This window comes from Myxine glutinosa, chromosome 1, assembly GCF_964187855.1.
Source record: "Myxine glutinosa chromosome 1, kmMyxGlut1.1, whole genome shotgun sequence".
Classification (NCBI taxonomy): Eukaryota; Metazoa; Chordata; class Myxini; order Myxiniformes; family Myxinidae; genus Myxine; species Myxine glutinosa.
This window is the reverse complement of record NC_136261.1, coordinates 255400895-255419417: the sequence shown is the minus strand read 5'-3', so window position 1 is coordinate 255419417 and position 18523 is coordinate 255400895. Positions and strand designations below refer to the sequence as shown.

Here is an 18523-nt window from a genome sequence, read left to right as displayed (position 1 = left end):
ACTGGAAATGCTTGAAGACGGCTATCTCAGGTCCTTTTGAGGGACCAAGAAATGGTTTGAATGCTGCCATTGCTGCCTCTACCACTAGTTCCAGAATGTGATGCCGGCATGCAAAATGTAATAGTGGTCATCCAAGCTTTTGCTGCAAAATAGTGCATGCACCAAGTGCTGAACCAGTGTTGCTGGCTGTCGTCTCAAAGCTCATACCTGCCACCATGTCTTGCAAATGCCATTCTTCGGGGCATTGCATAACAGCAGCAGCTGTTGCTAGTTCAGTTCCTGCTGGAAGCTTTGGCACACCCAGAAGCTTACCAGTTCCTTGTGGGTCACTGACAATGACAGGAAGGCGATCAACTTTTTTAGTCCCATCGTCTGGAAGGAGCTTGCCATCCCAATGAATCACCAGACTTGTGTTTGGAGCATAGGATGCCTGGATGTCACCTGCAATTGTCTTCCGTTGGATCCGCCTGGATTTCCTGATCGATGTGCGGTTGATGGCCAACTCTGAAGGGTCGTGTCCCAGAGCAGAGGCTGCTGCTGACAAGATGTGAACAGCTGATCGATCGCTAACCTTGGTGCGGTCGAGAGCTGCTGTTAGGTCCGGTGTAACAATGCTACTTGCACGCTTTCGGCTCTGCCTCTTTGAAGCAGATAGAACAGCAGAGTCGTCATGATCACTGGCTTCAGCACTGCTGTCTGTTGATGATGCTAGCTCAAGAGTCTCCTCTCAGGCTGCTTGCTTCTCTTTTCATGCTGCTCTCTTTCAGTCAACACCTTGTCGCGTTGATGTGTCCGCTCCTCTTTTCCTGCTAGCACCTTGTCAACACCAACCATAAAGCCCCGTCGACCTGGCTCCTGTTGTGCCTTAAGGAATTCACGGTCCTCTGGTATTTTGATCAGATCAAGGACATCAACATGAGCAATGTCAAATACGTCATGTAGACCGGTCCTGAAACTGCTCTTCTTTCTTTATCTGAGGGACAGATCGCCGGCTCTTTCCTTTCAGGATGGATCTGTATTGTTCTACTTTCTCTCTAGTTTTGCAATGATATTCCGCTCATCTGCAGTGGGGATCCGTGCTTTCTCCCAGATGCATAATGTCTCACGAACAACAGTTGTTGCGGCACTGCTTATGTCCAATTTCTCCGCATGATGTAGCTTAAAGTATCGCTGCAGAATCTCTTGCCAAGATGGGAGCCGAGTTTCTGGTAGTTTTTCAATATGGCAGCCTATCAGCCACACATGGTTCTTTTTTCTGGTTGCTCTTCTTGAAGTACTTGCACTCGCCATCATAACTGAAACAAACCGAAATAATTTTCTGTATACTGCTGATTAGCAGATTAGCAGGGGCCATGTGACAGTGGTAAAAGTTTTCAAATGAAATGAAATTTTACCCAATTTTGTTCTCTCTACAGGTGTAATAAAAAAATGGAAAAAGCACTTTAGAAAAGTTAATGTTTACATTTGAGGACCACCCTAATTGTATATATATATATATGTATATATATATATATATGTATATATATATATGTATCATATATATATATATATGTATATATATATATATGTATATATATATATGTATGTATATATATATATATGTATGTATATATATATATATATGTATGTATATATATATATATATGTATGTATATATATATGTATGTGTATATATATATATATATATATGTATGTATATATATATATGTATGTATATATATATATATATATATGTATATATATATATATATATATTATATATATATATATATATATAAATATATATATATATAATATATATATATATAGTATATATATATATATGTATATATATATATGTATAATATATATATATATATATAGTATATATATGTATTTATAATAGTATATATATAGTATATTATATATATATATATATATGTATATATATGTATTATATATATATATATATATATATATATATATATATATATATATATATATATATATATATGTATATATATGTATATATATATATATATGTATATATATATATATATATATATGTATATATATGTATATATATATATATATATATATGTATATATATGTATATATATGTATATATATGTATATATATGTATATATATATATATATATGTATGTATATATATGTATATATATGTATATATATATATATATATGTATGTATATATATATATATATATGTATATATATATATATATTTAATATATATGTATATATATATATATACAGTAGTGACCCCTAATTCCGAACGCCCCTCATCTCGAACTACTCTAATTCCGAACCGTAAATTCGAGAAAATTTTGTCCCTAATTCCGAATGTATTTCTATAACCGAACCGCCAACATAGCGTTAGCGTCGTTCATATTTCCCCGCCGCGAGCGTCGTTCATATTTCCAGTGCTGAAATTAGAGAACTGTGCTTCCATTGGTCTAAAAACACAGGCCATTGTTGAAAAGTGGCACCCTATTAAAGCAGTGGTTAACAGGAGCATTAACTTGTTCAGTGACGATGTGATTGACCACTTCAGAAAAATTAAGAAAAGTCGCCAACACCAGGCAACTTTGGAGGAGGTGGTTCTCTAAAGAAAGCAAGCCTAGTGGAGCCCCAACCCTCTACAAGTGGTGTTAAGAGACAAAGAGAGCAAACACCGTAAGTCAAGTCATCTGATGTTAGCTTGGAAGGTGCCTCACCTTCCAAGCAATAAAACCCTCTCCCTCCTTCCTCCTCTCCAGCCTCCACATGCACCATCAGAACTCTCCACGAAGGTAAATGCAGTTATTTTCATGTTAGTACATTTACTTCTTGTTTTTATTATTATTATTAGTTGATATTTAGGGCATTTACTCATCTTATTTTACCTTGAATCATGTGTATTTGCAGTTAACAGTGTCTTGATAATGGGTTTTTGGGGTCCAGGAACGGATTAATTCACTTTCCATTATTTCTTATGAGGAAAATAGTTTCTAATTCCGAACTTTTCCCAATCCGAACTGCCGCTGGAACGAATTAAATTCGGATTTAGAGGTTCCACTGTATATGTATATATATATATATATATGTATATATATATATATATATATGTATATATATATTGTTGCGATTCTGAGAATGTACATATATGATTAATAAAGGTTAAAGGTTTTGCCCCCATAGTTAGTCCACATGCAACACGTAGGTCACCCTAGAACGTTAGTTATGTCATAGTATATGTGAGATAAGGACATTTCAATAGTGATACTTGTGTTGTGTAAAGAAATAAATAAGAGTAGGTCCCATTCATTTTGCGGCCCACCCTCCAAATCTACCTCGTTGGGCAGCATACAGTCTGCGCCCCATTGTTGCTATTGCCCTCGCATTAGGATGCTCAAACCAGCCAAATGCCACGAGGTCGGCCTGAAAAGAGGGAGGAGCGCGAGGTCGGGGTGTGGCCACGTCAAGCAGACGTCAAGGGCGGAGCCGGTAAGAGCCAACGACCAATCAGGGCTCGGGTGGAATGGCGTGAGGGGCGTGGTCAGACGCGGCTGGCAAATACCAGAGGGTTCGCTGGGCGGCGCTATATAAACGCACACGCAAAGCCCTTCCACAGGACTGGCCAGAAGGAGTATATGCGCTTTACCAAAGAGAACTGTCACGTTTGGCGGTGGTTTAAGGACTCGCTGGGGGGACTTTGATTGTGCAAGGGCTCGAGGACTTCGTGTGGGAAAGCGCCATTGTTGAGGACTGGTTGGGAGAGGCGCTGTTATACTGACTGATTGCAAGGACTCGTTGAGGATTTGGCTTTGGGCTTGCTGGGAGCGCATATTACGCACGCGGCCGAGACCGCCAGTATAACCGCCCAGCCGGTTCGTTTATTACGTACGCGGCTAAGCCGTGAAATAACCGACCAGCCTAGCTCACCTTTCCCCGATAATTGTCCGATCCGCGCCAACGACACGCGGGGAGCGCCTGCCGTCCGTCCTACCATCTTCGCGGTACGAGTCGTGGACCCGGAGAACGAGATGTGGACATCATCCCTGGACCTTCAACCCTAACCTCCTACATCCCCGTGTGAGTGTGTGTGTGTGCGGGCCTGTTTGTCCAGGGGATAAGTTAAGACTGTTTTTAAGGCTTCACTGTGTGTACTTCTCCTTCTTCCTGTGTAAATAATTAATAAACCAATCTGTTCTTCCTTTCTTCTTAATTCGACCGTATCAGTCTTTTCTTCCATTGGGTAAGTGTGGCACGATTACAACTGCTCAGATCGGGTTTAGTACCTGTTAACGGCCCGAATCGCGGCTCGCTATCGCTCGGCGTTTCCACTAAAACCGTGGTTCGGGCGGGGTTATTTCCTTGCTTCCTGGGAGGCGCTGGTAATTAGGTAATAGGAATAATTCGGCCTACCACCCTATTCAGCGCTGACCGGAAGGAACGTCATAGCCCCGGATCGCGTCGGCTAGATAAAAGACAAGGGGATTAATCCCCCCTTGGTAAGGGGAAGGCCGACGTTTGAGATCCGCAACAATTGGTGTCAGGGAAGTGGGATTTGACCCGAAGTGCGCTTAATGCACTCGAAATTACGAGCGACCCAAATTTGGTACTAACATCTAAATTTGAATCGTGCCATGGATAACCAAGGCGGTCGGATGCCGGTGGGGGTAAATGAGGAGGTCGAGGAATTAGAAATAACCCAGGACCCCCGGGAAGAATGGGAAGAAGAGGAGAGCATTGTTGAGGGTGCAGCAGTAGGGCAGGCAGGCGAAGAAAATGGCGGCGCCTCGCACATGGCGACGAGGGCCGCGCCCGCTGCGCAAATGGGGGTGATAGATGTGCAAGCCTTCATGGCGCAGATACAGGCAGCCATAAAAATGGGGGGGGGGGGAGGACAAATTAGAGGGCCAAATGAAAGAAATGAAAGAAGGGTTAAGTAATTTGGAAAACAAAATGGTGGGCCAAATGAAGGAAATGGGTGGCCAAATGAAAGATGGGTTAAATAATTTGGAAAACAAAATGGGGGAGCAATTGGGAAATCAAATTGGGGGATTAGAAAGCAAATTGGGGGGCCAATTGAAGGACGTGGGTGGCCAAATGGGAGAAATGAACGAGGGGTTAACAGGGTTGGAAAACAGGATGGGCACCCAAGAGAATCGAATGAAAGGGATGAAAGACGGGTTAAAAGGGTGTGGTAACAGAATAGGTGGCCAAATTAAAAAAAAATGGGGAAAGACATAGATCGCAGGTCAGGCGGGAAGGTCGCATTGGTACGCGACGGGGTAGCGTGACTTGAGGAACGCGGGGAAAGCGAGGTTGAGCCAAGCACAGCCGGGTGGACCGGGGTAGAAATCGCGACGGGGTATAGAAAAGCCGACGGCCACCGAATTAGAAAATTATATTTTATTAGCACCGGCGGTCGTCGAGGAAAAAGAAATTGAAATAAAAGAAATAGTGGAAATTGGGGCTGAAGAGACGGCAGACTTAGAAAATCAATCGCGGGAGGAAAAGATGGAATGTACCCAAAGTCTGCATTCGCATTGTAATGTCGTGCTTCCTAACCAAAATGAAAGTTGGCAGATGCGGCTAGAGGAGAAAAGAATCCCGAAGGTGAGTAGGGCTGTGTATGGCGCGAAAAGGTTTGGCGCGAAAGTGTTTGGCGCGAAAAGATTTTTCGCACGCTTGGGATCCCGACGTCACCCGGGCGCTTGTGGAAGGTCCGTGGTGAGGTGTACAAAAGTGAATGGCGCGTGTGTGAGAAAAAAGTGTGCACCGAAGCACGGGTGTGTAACAGGAGAGTGTGAGAGTGAGTGCACAATGGAGTGTATGTGTAAAGAGTGTGATACAGAGTGTGCAATGGATGAAGAGAGTGTGCAAGGATGCACACCAGAGTGTGTTGTAGAGCGTGTGCGGGGATGCACACCAGAGCACGTGATTGGGTGTGCAGCAGGAGATTGCACACCCGTGGGTAGGTGTGCGCTGATTGGGTGTGCAATAGAGTGCACACCCATGAGTGTTACGGAGTACATAACGGAGGAGTATGTGCGTGAGGGTGTGCGGTGATGATTGGGTGTGCGCAGGAGTGCACACCTGGGGGTGTTACAGAGTGTGTAACGGAGTGCGTAAGTGGTATGAGAGCACCAGGGTGTGCGCGAGGATGTGTACTAAGGGAGTGTGTGAGTGCACCTGAGTGGTGTGCACCTGAGTGTGCAAGAAAAGAGTGTGCACGGGAGAGTGCAATAACGGCATGCAGGGGGTGTATGGGAGGCGCTGGGGCGCTGTGTTGTGAGAGTATGGGAAGGGTCGCGTGGTGTGAGAATGCGATTCGAGCATCGACGCAGACCGGGGCAGCGTTTAGGGCGACGTACAGCCGACGCGAGCTCTCGGGGCGTGGTGCGCTTTGTGTGCTGCGGGGGCCGGCGGGGATCGTTGCCGCGGCGGCGTGCACGATTCGTGCCGGGCCCCGCCCTGTATGGTCGGTGCTGTGCCGTGGCGCAAGAGGAAAACGGCACGATTCCGGGGGAGGAAGGCCAGGTCGGACCTTCGCCCCCTGGCGGGCGCGGTGCTCCGACCGGGGGAGGTTGGGTCATCGTGCCGGAGACCGGAAGGCTCCGCGCCGTGATGGCGCCTGGAACCTCGGACCAAGTATGCCTCCTCCCCAGAATCGAAAATGCCGGATGGACCCAACCAACAGGAGACAGGCCACCAGTATGCATTGCTCGGCTTTGCGAAGCTGAGCTGTGAAAATGTATTTCCACCCCGAGGGGCTCAAGTATAGTGGACAAATGGCGATAGAAATAGTGATGGCGAATGGTAGTTTACCATTCACTAAGTTGGGGCACATGAGCAGTAGTTTATGGGGTTTGGCTGTGAAAACTAGCCGAGGGCGGGCTAGGATAATGGTAGGGATTTAGAGAGATGACAGTAGGGACAAGATGTAAGTAGAGACATTTGTACAAGTAGAGGGGACGTAGAGAGATTAGTTGGATGATAATGACGAGGGAGTGCTCAGTGAAAGGGAAGACGGGGAAAGCACCAGTATTAGAGGGAAGGAGATAGTTAGATGATGCTGTGTGTTTGAGTATGGGAAGGAACTTGGTGAAATGAGGCATTGGCTGGGAATGGCTGTGTGTTTGAGTATGGGAAGGAACTTGGTGAAATGAGGCAAAGAACTTGGTGAAATGAGGCAATGAACTTGGTGAAATGAGGCATTGGTCTGGGATGACCAGATAAAGTGTATGAGTGGTGTATTGAGGATGTGTGTAATGGTGTTGAGTGATTGACTTGCATGAGGTGCAAGTGAATAAATGGTGTGGAGTAAATGGTGTGTGGAATGAGTGGTGTGGAGTGCATGGTGCGAAGGCGTGGATGGAGGAAGATGGACCCCTTCACGAATACCTGGGGAGGGTAGTTTAAAGTTGGGTAGAGGGTTTAGGTAAATTGTTTGGATATTGACATCTGTGGTGCAGAGAGTAGCAAGTTGTTGCTTTGAGGGGTGCATGAGTGAGTGGAATGGCTGGGCGTGTGAGCCTGTTGGTGAGTATGGTTAAATGGGCACTCCGCCACTGGTAGTCTGTCAGCCAGGTGAGGCCGCAGGTAGGCTCTGGGAGCCAGTTGTGTAGTGTTCAGTGGGGCCCGAGGATCCAAAGGAAGGACCCGGGTAGCCCAATGCCAGAGAGGGCATCAGCGGGGTGAGAGAGCCAGGAGGGCCTTCCCCAGGTTAGGGTAGTCGCAGGAGCTAGGCAAGCTCGGGTGGCGACTTCAGTGGCGGAGGTGCGCAGGTAGGTAGACCTGCTGGTAGAGCCACACGACCCAGCCCCGAAATTGTGCGAGGGCACAGTAGGAAAAATTGGGGGAGTGAGACCCCAAATTTGGAAGAGCACCACAGGATGGTCAATGGGAATTGGATTTTGAACCGCAAAGTTTAAAGTTGCCAATTGGCAGGGCAAGACCCCGGGTAGTTTAAGAGTTAATGTCAATTAGAAGGATAGTAAGGATGAAATCTCTTCGCACCATCCACATCCACTCACCAAGGTGACAGGACTCCACACCAGGTTTTTGCAAATATTTGGAATGAAAGACGCATCATGACGTGGGTGAGACATTGTGATATTCCATCCCTTCCTTCTTGGGAGGGATTGGCAAACGAATTTGGTTTAGGGGGAGATATGGGAGACAAGACGGTAGAGACGGAATTTGTAAAGTGTAGATACGGGGAGGGGCAAGGGTAGTGTAGGTTGACATGGGGAGTGACGAACGGCTAGGGACGAGCTTTCTCTGCTCGCTCTCCTGCGCCCCTCATGTTGCATTACCTTGTATTGATGTGTACCCTTGCGCCATTTCCCCCGCTAACCTTTGTTTGTCTTTCCTCCCCACCCATGGACCCATTATCTTTTGTTGAGGGGAGTGTGCAGGTACTCTGAGTTGTGCGGCTGCACTTTTGCGCTGCACCCTACTACCTGTTGCCTGCACCGGTACACCATATGGACCACACGTTCTGTGGCCTGGCACCCTTGCTGGGGCAGACAATTGCGGCAAACATTATCTTGCTCCTGCGGACCACTGTGTTTTAAGTGGCCTCGATGCCATGCAGTCGGACCACCTAAGATGGCCCTGCTGGCCAAAATAAAAAAGCGGACACGGTTTGTGCACGCTTTATTATTCCTTTGGTGTGTCAGGAAAAGAAGACTAAGCTTTGATGATGGCACACCGAAGATGAAGTAAGAAGACGTCGCAGCCCCAGCAGCCAGCCAAGCACAAGACATCACTGATTAATTTTGAAATGCGATTGTACATTTTTTATTGATGATTGTGCATTTTTGTGCTTTTTGTGCATTTTTTATATTTTTGTGCATATGGGTGTATGGTGTATTGGTGCAGTGCATTGCATCTGTGTTTCCTCTTTTCAAACTTTCTATTCTTTCCCACAAAAGACAGGTCTTGGGTTGTAGTATTGTAAATAATTAGTAGTCTTGTAAATAACATGCTCCCCACCGGCTTTATGTATAGTTTGAGGATTCTTTCCGTAATTCGGTTAATTGTGGGTGTGAGTCTGTTAGTTAGTACACAACGCAGTAGGTGGGACATATCTAGTGTTTAAAACTGTCGCACCCAGGGTGTTAGGTTAAATGTAGAGGGAAACTACACCTAAGTGTCACACTAATTAAAAAGTAGATCTGACCCTTGCATCAGAACCGGTCGGGCTCACTGGTGTGTGGGTTCGGCTCGGGGACGAGCCTGGCGAAGGAGGGGTGCAGTGTTGCGGTTCTGAGAATGTACATATATGATTAATAAAGGTTAAAGGTTTTTCCCCCATAGTTAGTCCACATGCAACACGGAGGTCACCTTAGAATGTTAGTTATGTCATAGTATATGTGAGATAAGGACATTTCCAATAGTGATACCTGTGTTGTGTAAAGAAATAAATAAGAGTAGGTCCCATTCATTTTGCGCCCCCCTCCCCTCCCCCTCCAAATCTACCTCGTTGGGCAGCATCCAGTCTGCGCCCCATTGTTGCTATTGCCCTCGCATTAGGATGCTCAAACCAGCCAAATGCCACGAGGTAGGCCTGAAAAGAGGGAGGAGCGCGAGGTCGGGGTGTGGCCACGTCAAGCAGACGTCGAGGGCGGAGCCGGTAAGAGCCAACGACCAATCAGGTCTCGGGTGGAATGGCGTGAGGGGCGTGGTCAGACGCGGCTGGCAAATTCCAGAGGGTTCGCTGGGCGGCGCTATATAAACGCGCATGCAAAGCCCTTCCACAGGACTGGCCAGAAGGAGTATATGCGCTTTACCAAAGAGAACTGTCACGTTTGGCATTGGTGAAAGGACTCGCTGGGGGGACTTTGATTGTGCAAGGGCTCGAGGACTTCGTGTGGGAAAGCGCCATTGTTTAGGACTGGTTATTGAGAGGTGCTGTTATACTGACTGATTGCAAGGACTCATTGAGGATTTGGCTTTGGGCTTGCTGGGAGCGCATATAAAGTGCCGGTATTTCTATTACGCACGCGGCCGAGACCGCCAGTATAACCGCCCAGCCGGTTCGTTTATTACGTACGCGGCTAAGCCGTGAAATAACCGCCCAGTCTAGCTCACCTTTCCCCGATAATTGTCCGATCCGTGCCAACGACACGCGGGGAGTGCCTGCCGTCCGTCCTACCTTCTTCTTCGCGGTACGAGTCGGGGACCCGGAGAACGAGCTGTGGATATCATCCCTGGACCTTCAACCCCAACCTTCTACATCCCCGTGTGAGTGTGTGTGTGTGCGGGCCCGTTTGTCCAGGGGATAAGTTAAGACTGTTTTTAAGGCTTCACTGTGTGTACTCCTCCTTCTTCCCGTGTAAATAATTAATAAAGCAATCTGTTCTTCCTTTCTTCTTAATTCGACCGTATCAGTCTTTTCTTCCATTGGGTAAGTGTGGCACGATTACATCCGCTCAGATCGGGTTTAGTGCCTGTTAACGGCCCGAATCGCGGCTCGCTATCGCTCGGCGTTTCCACTAAAACCATGGTTCGGGCGGGGTTATTTCCTTGCTTCCTGGGAGGCGCTGGTAATTAGGTAATAGGAATAATTCGGCCTACCACCCTATTCAGCGCTGACCGGAAGGAACGTCATAGCCCCGGATCGCGTCGGCTAGATAAAAGACAAGGGGATTAATCCCCCCTTGGTAAGGGAAAGGCCGACATTTGAGATCCGCAACAAGGTCCGCAATAGGGTGTCCCAACACCTTAGCCCCCCCCCCCCCCCCCCTGCCCAGCCCAACGTAGGAGAGGTAGGGAGAAACCACGAATAGGGGAAAAAGCTTTATTATTCGACATCTCATGTGCACAGTTTCAAAGCTTTGCTTCAATATTTGGTGTGCCCACCGCCCGCCGACCGAACTGCCTCCAAACGCGCGGGGTAGGATTCCAAGAGAGACACAAACAAGTCACGATCGAACTCCATTTCTTCGAGGACGTTAGTCAAAGCAGTGAGAAACTCTTCCCTGGTGTTCTGGAGGCGTTGTTCAACTCTGTCCTTGAGTATCGCCCCCAAATGTTCACAGGCGTTGAGGTCAGGCGATGCTCCCGGCCACTCATCGTTTCCGAAAAAATCGACCTTGTTAGCCTTCAGAAGATTTTGGGTCGCCAGTGCGCTCATGCACGGGGCTCGGTCGTGCAGAAACGTGGTCTCCTTGATGCTGAGGACATTTTCTGGGTTCCGTAAGAACGGAATAACATGGCGGGTCAGCACAACGTCTCGGAGGTATTTGCCATCCCATGATTGTCCTTGCTCTTTGATGACCCACATCAGCCTTTTCGCTGTGAACATCAAGAAGACGCCAACGCACCGTGCTGTCTTCGATTTCTCTCGTATCTTGAGTTCTTGTGGAATGTCATCATTGTGAAGAGCCCAAATTCTATCGTTCTGGAAGTTGGGACGCCGAGCCTCATAAATGAAAAAGTCATCAGAAGGGGCCAGGAAAAGAAAATCATCAGTGGTCCACTCGCTCAAAAACTCACAAAACCGCATTCGATCCTCGACGTTCTTCTCCGTCAGCTTCGGTGCTGGAATTTGGTGAAAAGCCTTTGTGCCAATGGACTGAAGGAACCTGTGGATACTTGATAAGCTCTTCTTCTTCCCTCGAACCCGTTCAATCTCCTTTTGGAGCCCTCGAATGCTTTTCTTCTCCTTGGCAAGCGACTCAATGATGATATCCCTGCTTTCCTGAGACAAACATTGTGCTGTCTGTTCGGGCCGGCTGTCCATCTCGCAATCGAAGGGATCACGGTTCCAATTGCGTTTGACGAAGTCCTCAGACCTGTTCAGGTACTTGGCAACCCAGGATCGGGATATGGTTCCCGGCGTCTGATCCCTGGCGACTCGGAACGCGATAGCCATGATGCGGCATATCCACCTTTTCTTCTCGACCGGTCGGGAATCACCCGACCACGACATCACTTCACAAAATCTGCAACAGAACAAGAAAGGCTCATTAGATCATTATGAAATTTGGTATTTGAGATGTCAAATGAATGATCCTTCCCACTATATGCCCACCATTGTTTAGTGGTGACCCAGTAGAGCTGGGCAGGGGGGGGGGGGGGTGGGGCAAGGTGTTGGGGCACCCTGTATATATATTTTTTTAAATCAGAGATGGCTGTCCGTTTGTCAATTGGCGGTTAAGCTAATTGGCTGGTGTGATGATAGGTGCAATGTGATTAGCTCCTGGCTAGATTAAATAATGTATCGTATAGGCTTATTAAAAACGGATATTCAAAATTTGATTCCATATTTCACGATTAGGACTCATCGCCTAAATAATTATGACGAATTCTGGAGTGAAATCGGAAGAAAATTAGGAAAAAGTGTTAAACCCCCCCCCCCCCCCAAACCCCCCCAACCCTCAAATTATTATTAAATAATATGCTCCACGGGATGTGAGATGAAATTGCAGCATACAGAAGTGTTGTATTCACAATCTCCATGAGTTCCCCATAACCTTTCTCTTCAGTGTGCAAAACACCCATGACGATTATTAAAAGCATCATCAAATATCGAAAGGTTGCAACCCATTGGCGTCACAGGCGTTCTGAGGCACACAGTTTGTGTAGGCCCCAGGCTTCATGCCTTCCAGCCTATGGAATAATTCCTTTTTTGCACAGTGGAATTGGAATCGATTCAAGCTATATAAACACAATGTATTATAAGCAATAGCAATGTTTTGGCTTTATTACATAACCTGAGTTATATTTTTCAAGGCATCGAGCAATCAATCCAGCGTTCTGTGCCTATGCACCATCCGCATTTAAATTTTTATTTTATTTCAGAAGCGAATGAGGCTGTGCTTGTACATCGCCCGCGTTATTTTTTATTACCATTTCTGAAGAAATTGTGTGCTTATACACCGTAGGCTTGTGCATTTCACATTTACACCTGAATCGCACCAAAGTCACCCCACCTGATGTTTTGAACCGTTCATGTTTAGTATTACATTTTGACCAGTTCCCATTTCCCATTCCCCTTTTGCAAATAATTAGGATATCTCAAAACATGTGGACAGATTTGGCCGCAACTTGGTGGATTCGTTGGGGAGAGGGGGGGTGACAAGAATAAGCCAATTAGATTTTGGTGTGTGACAAGGAAGAATGGTCTGGATGCAGATCCGGCCTATCGGTGGGATACAAAACGTAAACAGTTCAGCCTGGCGGAGGTATGTGCTCTATCGAATGCCCTTCTAGTGCGTGGGTTCTACTGAGTGCCGTTCTAGGTTGGCTGCTATATCCACACGTGGGTGGGTTTCAGGAGATGGACCAGATCTCAAAGTGTGGTGTGTGGTGTGTGGTGTGTTTTCCGCTTTAAAAATGTTTTTCCTGTGCAACCGCCGGTCTAAGTAGGGAGGGACTTCATACCTACGTTTCAATGGGAACTTAAAACATAGGAGGGACTTCCCATGAAGAATATTTAATTGATAACTCTGTTGTCATAGGTCACATGGTTATGGCATCAATATTGGATTAAAGGATAAATTCTGGACGTCATTTTCCCCAAAACCTCTCAACGAAAAGAATTGAAACTTTGCATATGTCATCAACTCTCCATGGTGTATGTAGTGTGATAATGATGATGTCATGGTGAAGTGGTATTGAATACACAGCCCTAATTGGTTGAATTGAATTCTTATCCGAAAAATCTGAAACTTCATAAATCTGATCTACGACCCGATGTGAGTGAAGAATTCAATTCATGATGTCATAACCCATGCCCAGAAACGATGTGACATAATCGGGTGCATGGATGATACAGTTATATGGGCCCTAATAGCAGCGTGTTCAGTTAACGATGCTATTCAGTTAACGATTTTTGTTCAAAATGAACGCGCAAAGCGAGACTATGCGCTCCATGAGTGCTGTTCTAGTTTATATTTGTTTACATGCTTTGTTATTTATTTATATTTACAACCATTTATTATGAATTTACATCGTCTGAATTCGCTTTTTTCAGATCTCTGCAAGGAGAACGGAATAAGGAGACTACCAGCCAACCCCCTGATCCTTATAAGATTCGTGTGTGAGGTTGATTACATATCTGTATCTACCAAGATTCATGTAAGCCTTCGTTTGGCTGAGGATGGGGATGCAGGCCATTTGAGCTATGTTCTGCATTTCCTTGTTTTTAGTCAAATGCGTTGCATTAAATCCTTGTACCTTTTGACTACACTCATCATTTTCATGATTTTAATGAAAGATTGTATGTGCATAACCAGTTTTTACAAGTACATTTGCTTTATTTTGTAACGGTATTTCCTTTTTAAAGTACCGCTCCAATTTTATAAGTTGTAGATCCTTGAGATATGTCATTTTGTGTCTGTCTTGTGGAGCTGCGCAGTGTTGATTAAAGCCACCTTAATTTTAAGTGGATGTGTTAATTGGTAACCTGTGATGAGGTGCATGACATGTGTTCCTGATGTAAGCTTGCATACCTGAAGCAGCAACGATGTATTTAACACAGTTGCCGATTTCCATAATACGTTTTTAGTTTATAAGAAGGTTCATTTTTGGCCTGTTTATTACCAGAAATACCAGTATGCCTTCGGTGTCATCTGTTTTATACACGCGTTGTGGAGAGAGGGCTTCTTATTCTTGTCTTCTCTGCCTTTCTGCCTCTACCTCTTCTCGTCTTTTGCCACATGCCACAGGCCACAGGCTTGGAGTTGGCAGCTCACAAAGCATGTAAAATTGGTCTCTGTTACACGAACCGACTGACCAGGCTTGATGTATATCTGGAGCCAATTACGGCAGGAATTTTGAATCTGTTCAGGCTGCCGGGGTTAACTTGCCTACTCTTCGTAAAAGACATCCATGGGATATCTAGAATCCACCAGAAATCAGTGCAAGTAGGTGAGTCCCCAGCTTAACTGATGACTGATGACATGTTCCGACTGATGTCATGTTTTGTGATGCAACACCCTGCCTGCGAAGGACCAAATTCGACAGTTTGTAATCCAGCCGACAATCTAACTCGGACGTTTCAACTCGAAAGTAGGTGCACTTCATTTATACCATCCTGGCGGTTAGTGTTGAAATGAGAAAATGAAGATTAAGAGGAAGGAAGGATGATAGGTGAGAGAAGAACTGCGTTGGGGAAGAGCAAAGTGAGAAGGAAAATGTTTGGTAGTATGAATGAGTATGGAAGGGGAAGGGAAGGGTCTTCTTGTACAAGCATACAAAGGGGTTCGGAAGGGGAGGGAGGGGGAGGAAGGATGAAAAATGCCACCATATTTGCCTACGTAATAAATAGATGATTGTTCCAGTTTTGCCTCTGACTGCGCACTTCCTTATTTTCTCCACCCCATTTACCAGGGCAAGAAAGAGATGCTGGAGTATCTTTCTTGATCCACCAAGCTGTTTTGAGCATAGACCATCAAGTGCAAAGTTTATGATCAATTCTGGGATCTTTGCAGAGCAGTAATATTTTATTGGACGATTTTAAGCATGCTTTTACATTCCTCACTGTGCTGTTTAAGCTACACTATCGGTCAAAAGTTTTAGAACACCTCAATTTTTCTAGTTTTTATTGAAATTTAAGCAATTCAAGTCCAGTGAATAACCTGAAATGGTACAAAGGCAAGCAGTAAACTGCTTGAGGTTAAAAAAAAAAAAAGTTGAGTTTAGCAAAAACGGGAAAATAATGTAAAAATAATCAGTGAGTACAGTTTCCGACACCATCAAAAGGCACTTGGAAACTGGAGGAAACTCTGACAGGAAGAGGTCTGGCAGACTCAAAGCCAGACTGGCAGACAACAGAATCGGAAGACAAGTTTCTGAGAGTCAACAGCTTGCGTGATAGGCGGCTGACAGGACAACAGCTTCAAGCACAGCTTAACACTGGTCGAAGTAAGCAAGTCTCAGTTTCAACTGTGAAGAGAAGACTTCGAGCTGCAGGTTTGACAGGTCGAGTGGCAGTAAGAAAGCCATTGCTAAGATGGCAAAATAAGAAAAAGAGGCTTGCCTGGGCCATGAAGCACCGCCAGTGGACTACTAAAGACTGGAAGAAGGTCTTATGGACCGATGAATCAAAATTTGAAATCTTTGGTTCATCACGCAGGGTTTTTGTACACCGTCGAGTAGGCGAAAGGATGGTTCCTCAGTGTGTGATACCAACTGTCAAACATGGAGGAGGAAGCGTGATGGTGTGGGACTCTTTTGCTGGATCCAGAGTCGGCGAAAATGATTCTATGATTTATTTTTGAACTCCTATTGTTTATTTGTTCGATGCTTAATGTCAGCGTACATTGAGACATTAAACTGCGTAAATTTCAATAAAAAATGGAAAAATTGAGGTGTTCGAAAACTTTTGACTGGTAGTGTAATATGTGGTGTATATTATCAAGAATTCGTTAAATTGACTGTTTCGAAGGAGGATAATTATGTTGTTATAGTAATATTTATCTTCTGGTGGTTTGTGTAATTCTCACCAATGGTGCAGTTAAAAAAAACACATTTGATGTTCATTATTCTCGGTGGATGCTGTTTTATCTCCTTTTTCTGATAATGCATAAATCAGTTCAGAAAACAGAAAATTTGGTGGTTAATCATAAAAGGTCATTGAAACGTGATCCATTTTGTGACAAAGGGTAGGGGGACTATTTCAAGGGCTTTCCACTTCTGGGCCTTTGGCAAACCAAGTTGAGACATGATGTGAATCCTCTTGTGCTCCAGGGAACACTTGGCTCTGTTTCTGTCTTTTTTGATGTGGTCTTTACCAGTCTTTTCAAGTTTACAGTTCTTCAGCAGTATTATTTTTCATTCTTTTTGAATAAAGTATTTATTGCAATATTGACTTTTTGTGAACTATCTTTTTGCTGGCATCATATGGTCCGCTAAAAGACGTTGAGTCGGTCGGTGTAAGCTATAATGTCTTAAATTGCATAAAACTTTTGATTCTTCAAAAGAATGAGATGATGTGGAAGTGAAATGGCAATTGAAAAGCCTTCTTATGCCTCTGCCGACAAAGTCGCCAGAGGCATTATGCTTTCGGGCTGTACGTCCGTCCGTATGGGCTGAGCCTCGTTTTTCTCAGCAACCATATGTACACTTGAGATGAAACTTTCAGGGTAGGAGTGACACATGCAGAATGTTTTTATGATAATTGTGACATCATAGGTCACATGGCATGGCAGGCATCTTGGATTAAAAGCAAATAATTAAAAAATTCTTTCTCGGAAACCGCTGAAAGGAAAAATTTTAAACTTGGCACATTGTCAAGTACTCTCAATGGGGAACAAAAGCATTATAATGATGACATCATAGGTGAAGTGGTATACCAGCCAAAAATGTTTATTTAAAAAATATCCCTTCTCTGAAACTACTTCACCGATCGATGTGAAACCTGTCAAGGCTGGTGAAAATGTTATACTTGAAAACAGCTGAAGGGATTTAAATCGAACTTGTTTATTTTTGGGAAAGTGAACGATCATCTACCCATCTATCTATCCGTTGTGGGACGATGCGGAGGCATATTGGTGACAGTCGCATTGTTCCAGTTTTTGTTTTTTTACTTTAGTGGTTTATTTGTTTAATTGTTTGGGTGGAGGTTGGGCAGAGGGTGTCCAAGGCTCATGATGGAGCTTGTGTAAATGTAATGTTTTCTCACCTGCTGTCAGTCATCCCAACTCTCATCTCATCTGCAGTCAGTCATCCCAACTCTCTTCTCATCTGCATTCAGTCATCCAACTCTCATCTCATCTGCAGTCAGTCATCCAACTCTCATCTCATCTGCAGTCAGTCATCCCAACTCTCATGTCATCTGCAGTCAGTCATTCCAACTCTCTTCTCATCTGCAGTCAGTCATCCAACTCTTCTCATCTGCAGTCAGTCATCCAACTCTCATCTCCAACGCTTCACAGCACTGCCAACATTGTGTTTCCCTCTGCCATTTTGACTTGTGTAGTAGTGCTACATCTCTTGTCATAATCACATTTTGCACTTAATGGAGGGAAGAACGAATGTGCAGACTGTGCTATGTTTTATTCGAATATCTTTACCTGTTTTGGATAAAAAGCATAGGAGGCATTACTTTTCAACATGCCCTTGTATTTGTGCACATCCCTAGCAAGGAAGAATACTATATTGGAGAAATCCCACACACACACAGGCACACAGGAAGAATTAATTCTTCATAAGTTGTTAAACCTATACACTTTTTCCAGTGCAATGTTCGTGTTGGTATGACTTTTGCCAATCATTTCAGTTGAGTCCCAAATTCCTAGTTGACCAGCATGATCTATAAATTCTACCCTTGTAGTATGAGCAAACATACAGTCGTGGCCAAAAATATTGGAACCCTTGTACTTTTTCCAAATAACTTGCAATTTTCACGAAAAAATAAGTTGAATTTGACAAAAGTATTTGGTCTCCACAATTCTTTATTTCACTGTTAATATTATAAAACCTTAATATTTGGTAGCACAGCCTTTGGACAAAATAACTGCAGTCAAGCGCTTCCTATAGCCATGAATGAGCTTCCTACACCCCTCAACTGGCAGTTTGA

At 44.7% G+C, this 18523-nt stretch overlaps 2 protein-coding genes across 7 annotated transcripts in view; both read left to right on the top strand.

The window, feature by feature from the left end:
* Positions 1 to 16813, top strand: part of LOC137436515 (tubulinyl-Tyr carboxypeptidase 1) — a 59720-nt gene extending 42907 nt beyond the window's left edge. For 3 of the 4 annotated variants that reach the window (XM_078786096.1, XM_078786089.1, XM_068130386.2), the window contains 2 exons: positions 13976 to 14079; positions 15334 to 16813. In XM_078786096.1, the coding sequence (XP_078642222.1) occupies positions 13976 to 14045 (70 nt within the window). In that variant the 3' untranslated portion in view covers positions 14046 to 14079; positions 15334 to 16813. Of the gene's footprint in view, positions 1 to 13975 lie in introns of all 4 variants that reach the window. The other variant, XM_078786095.1, reaches the window with a different exon arrangement.
* The window catches only part of LOC137436499 (ribosomal protein S6 kinase delta-1), a 283132-nt gene that overhangs the window by 155367 nt on the left and 109242 nt on the right, over positions 1 to 18523 (top strand). The window lies entirely within an intron of this gene.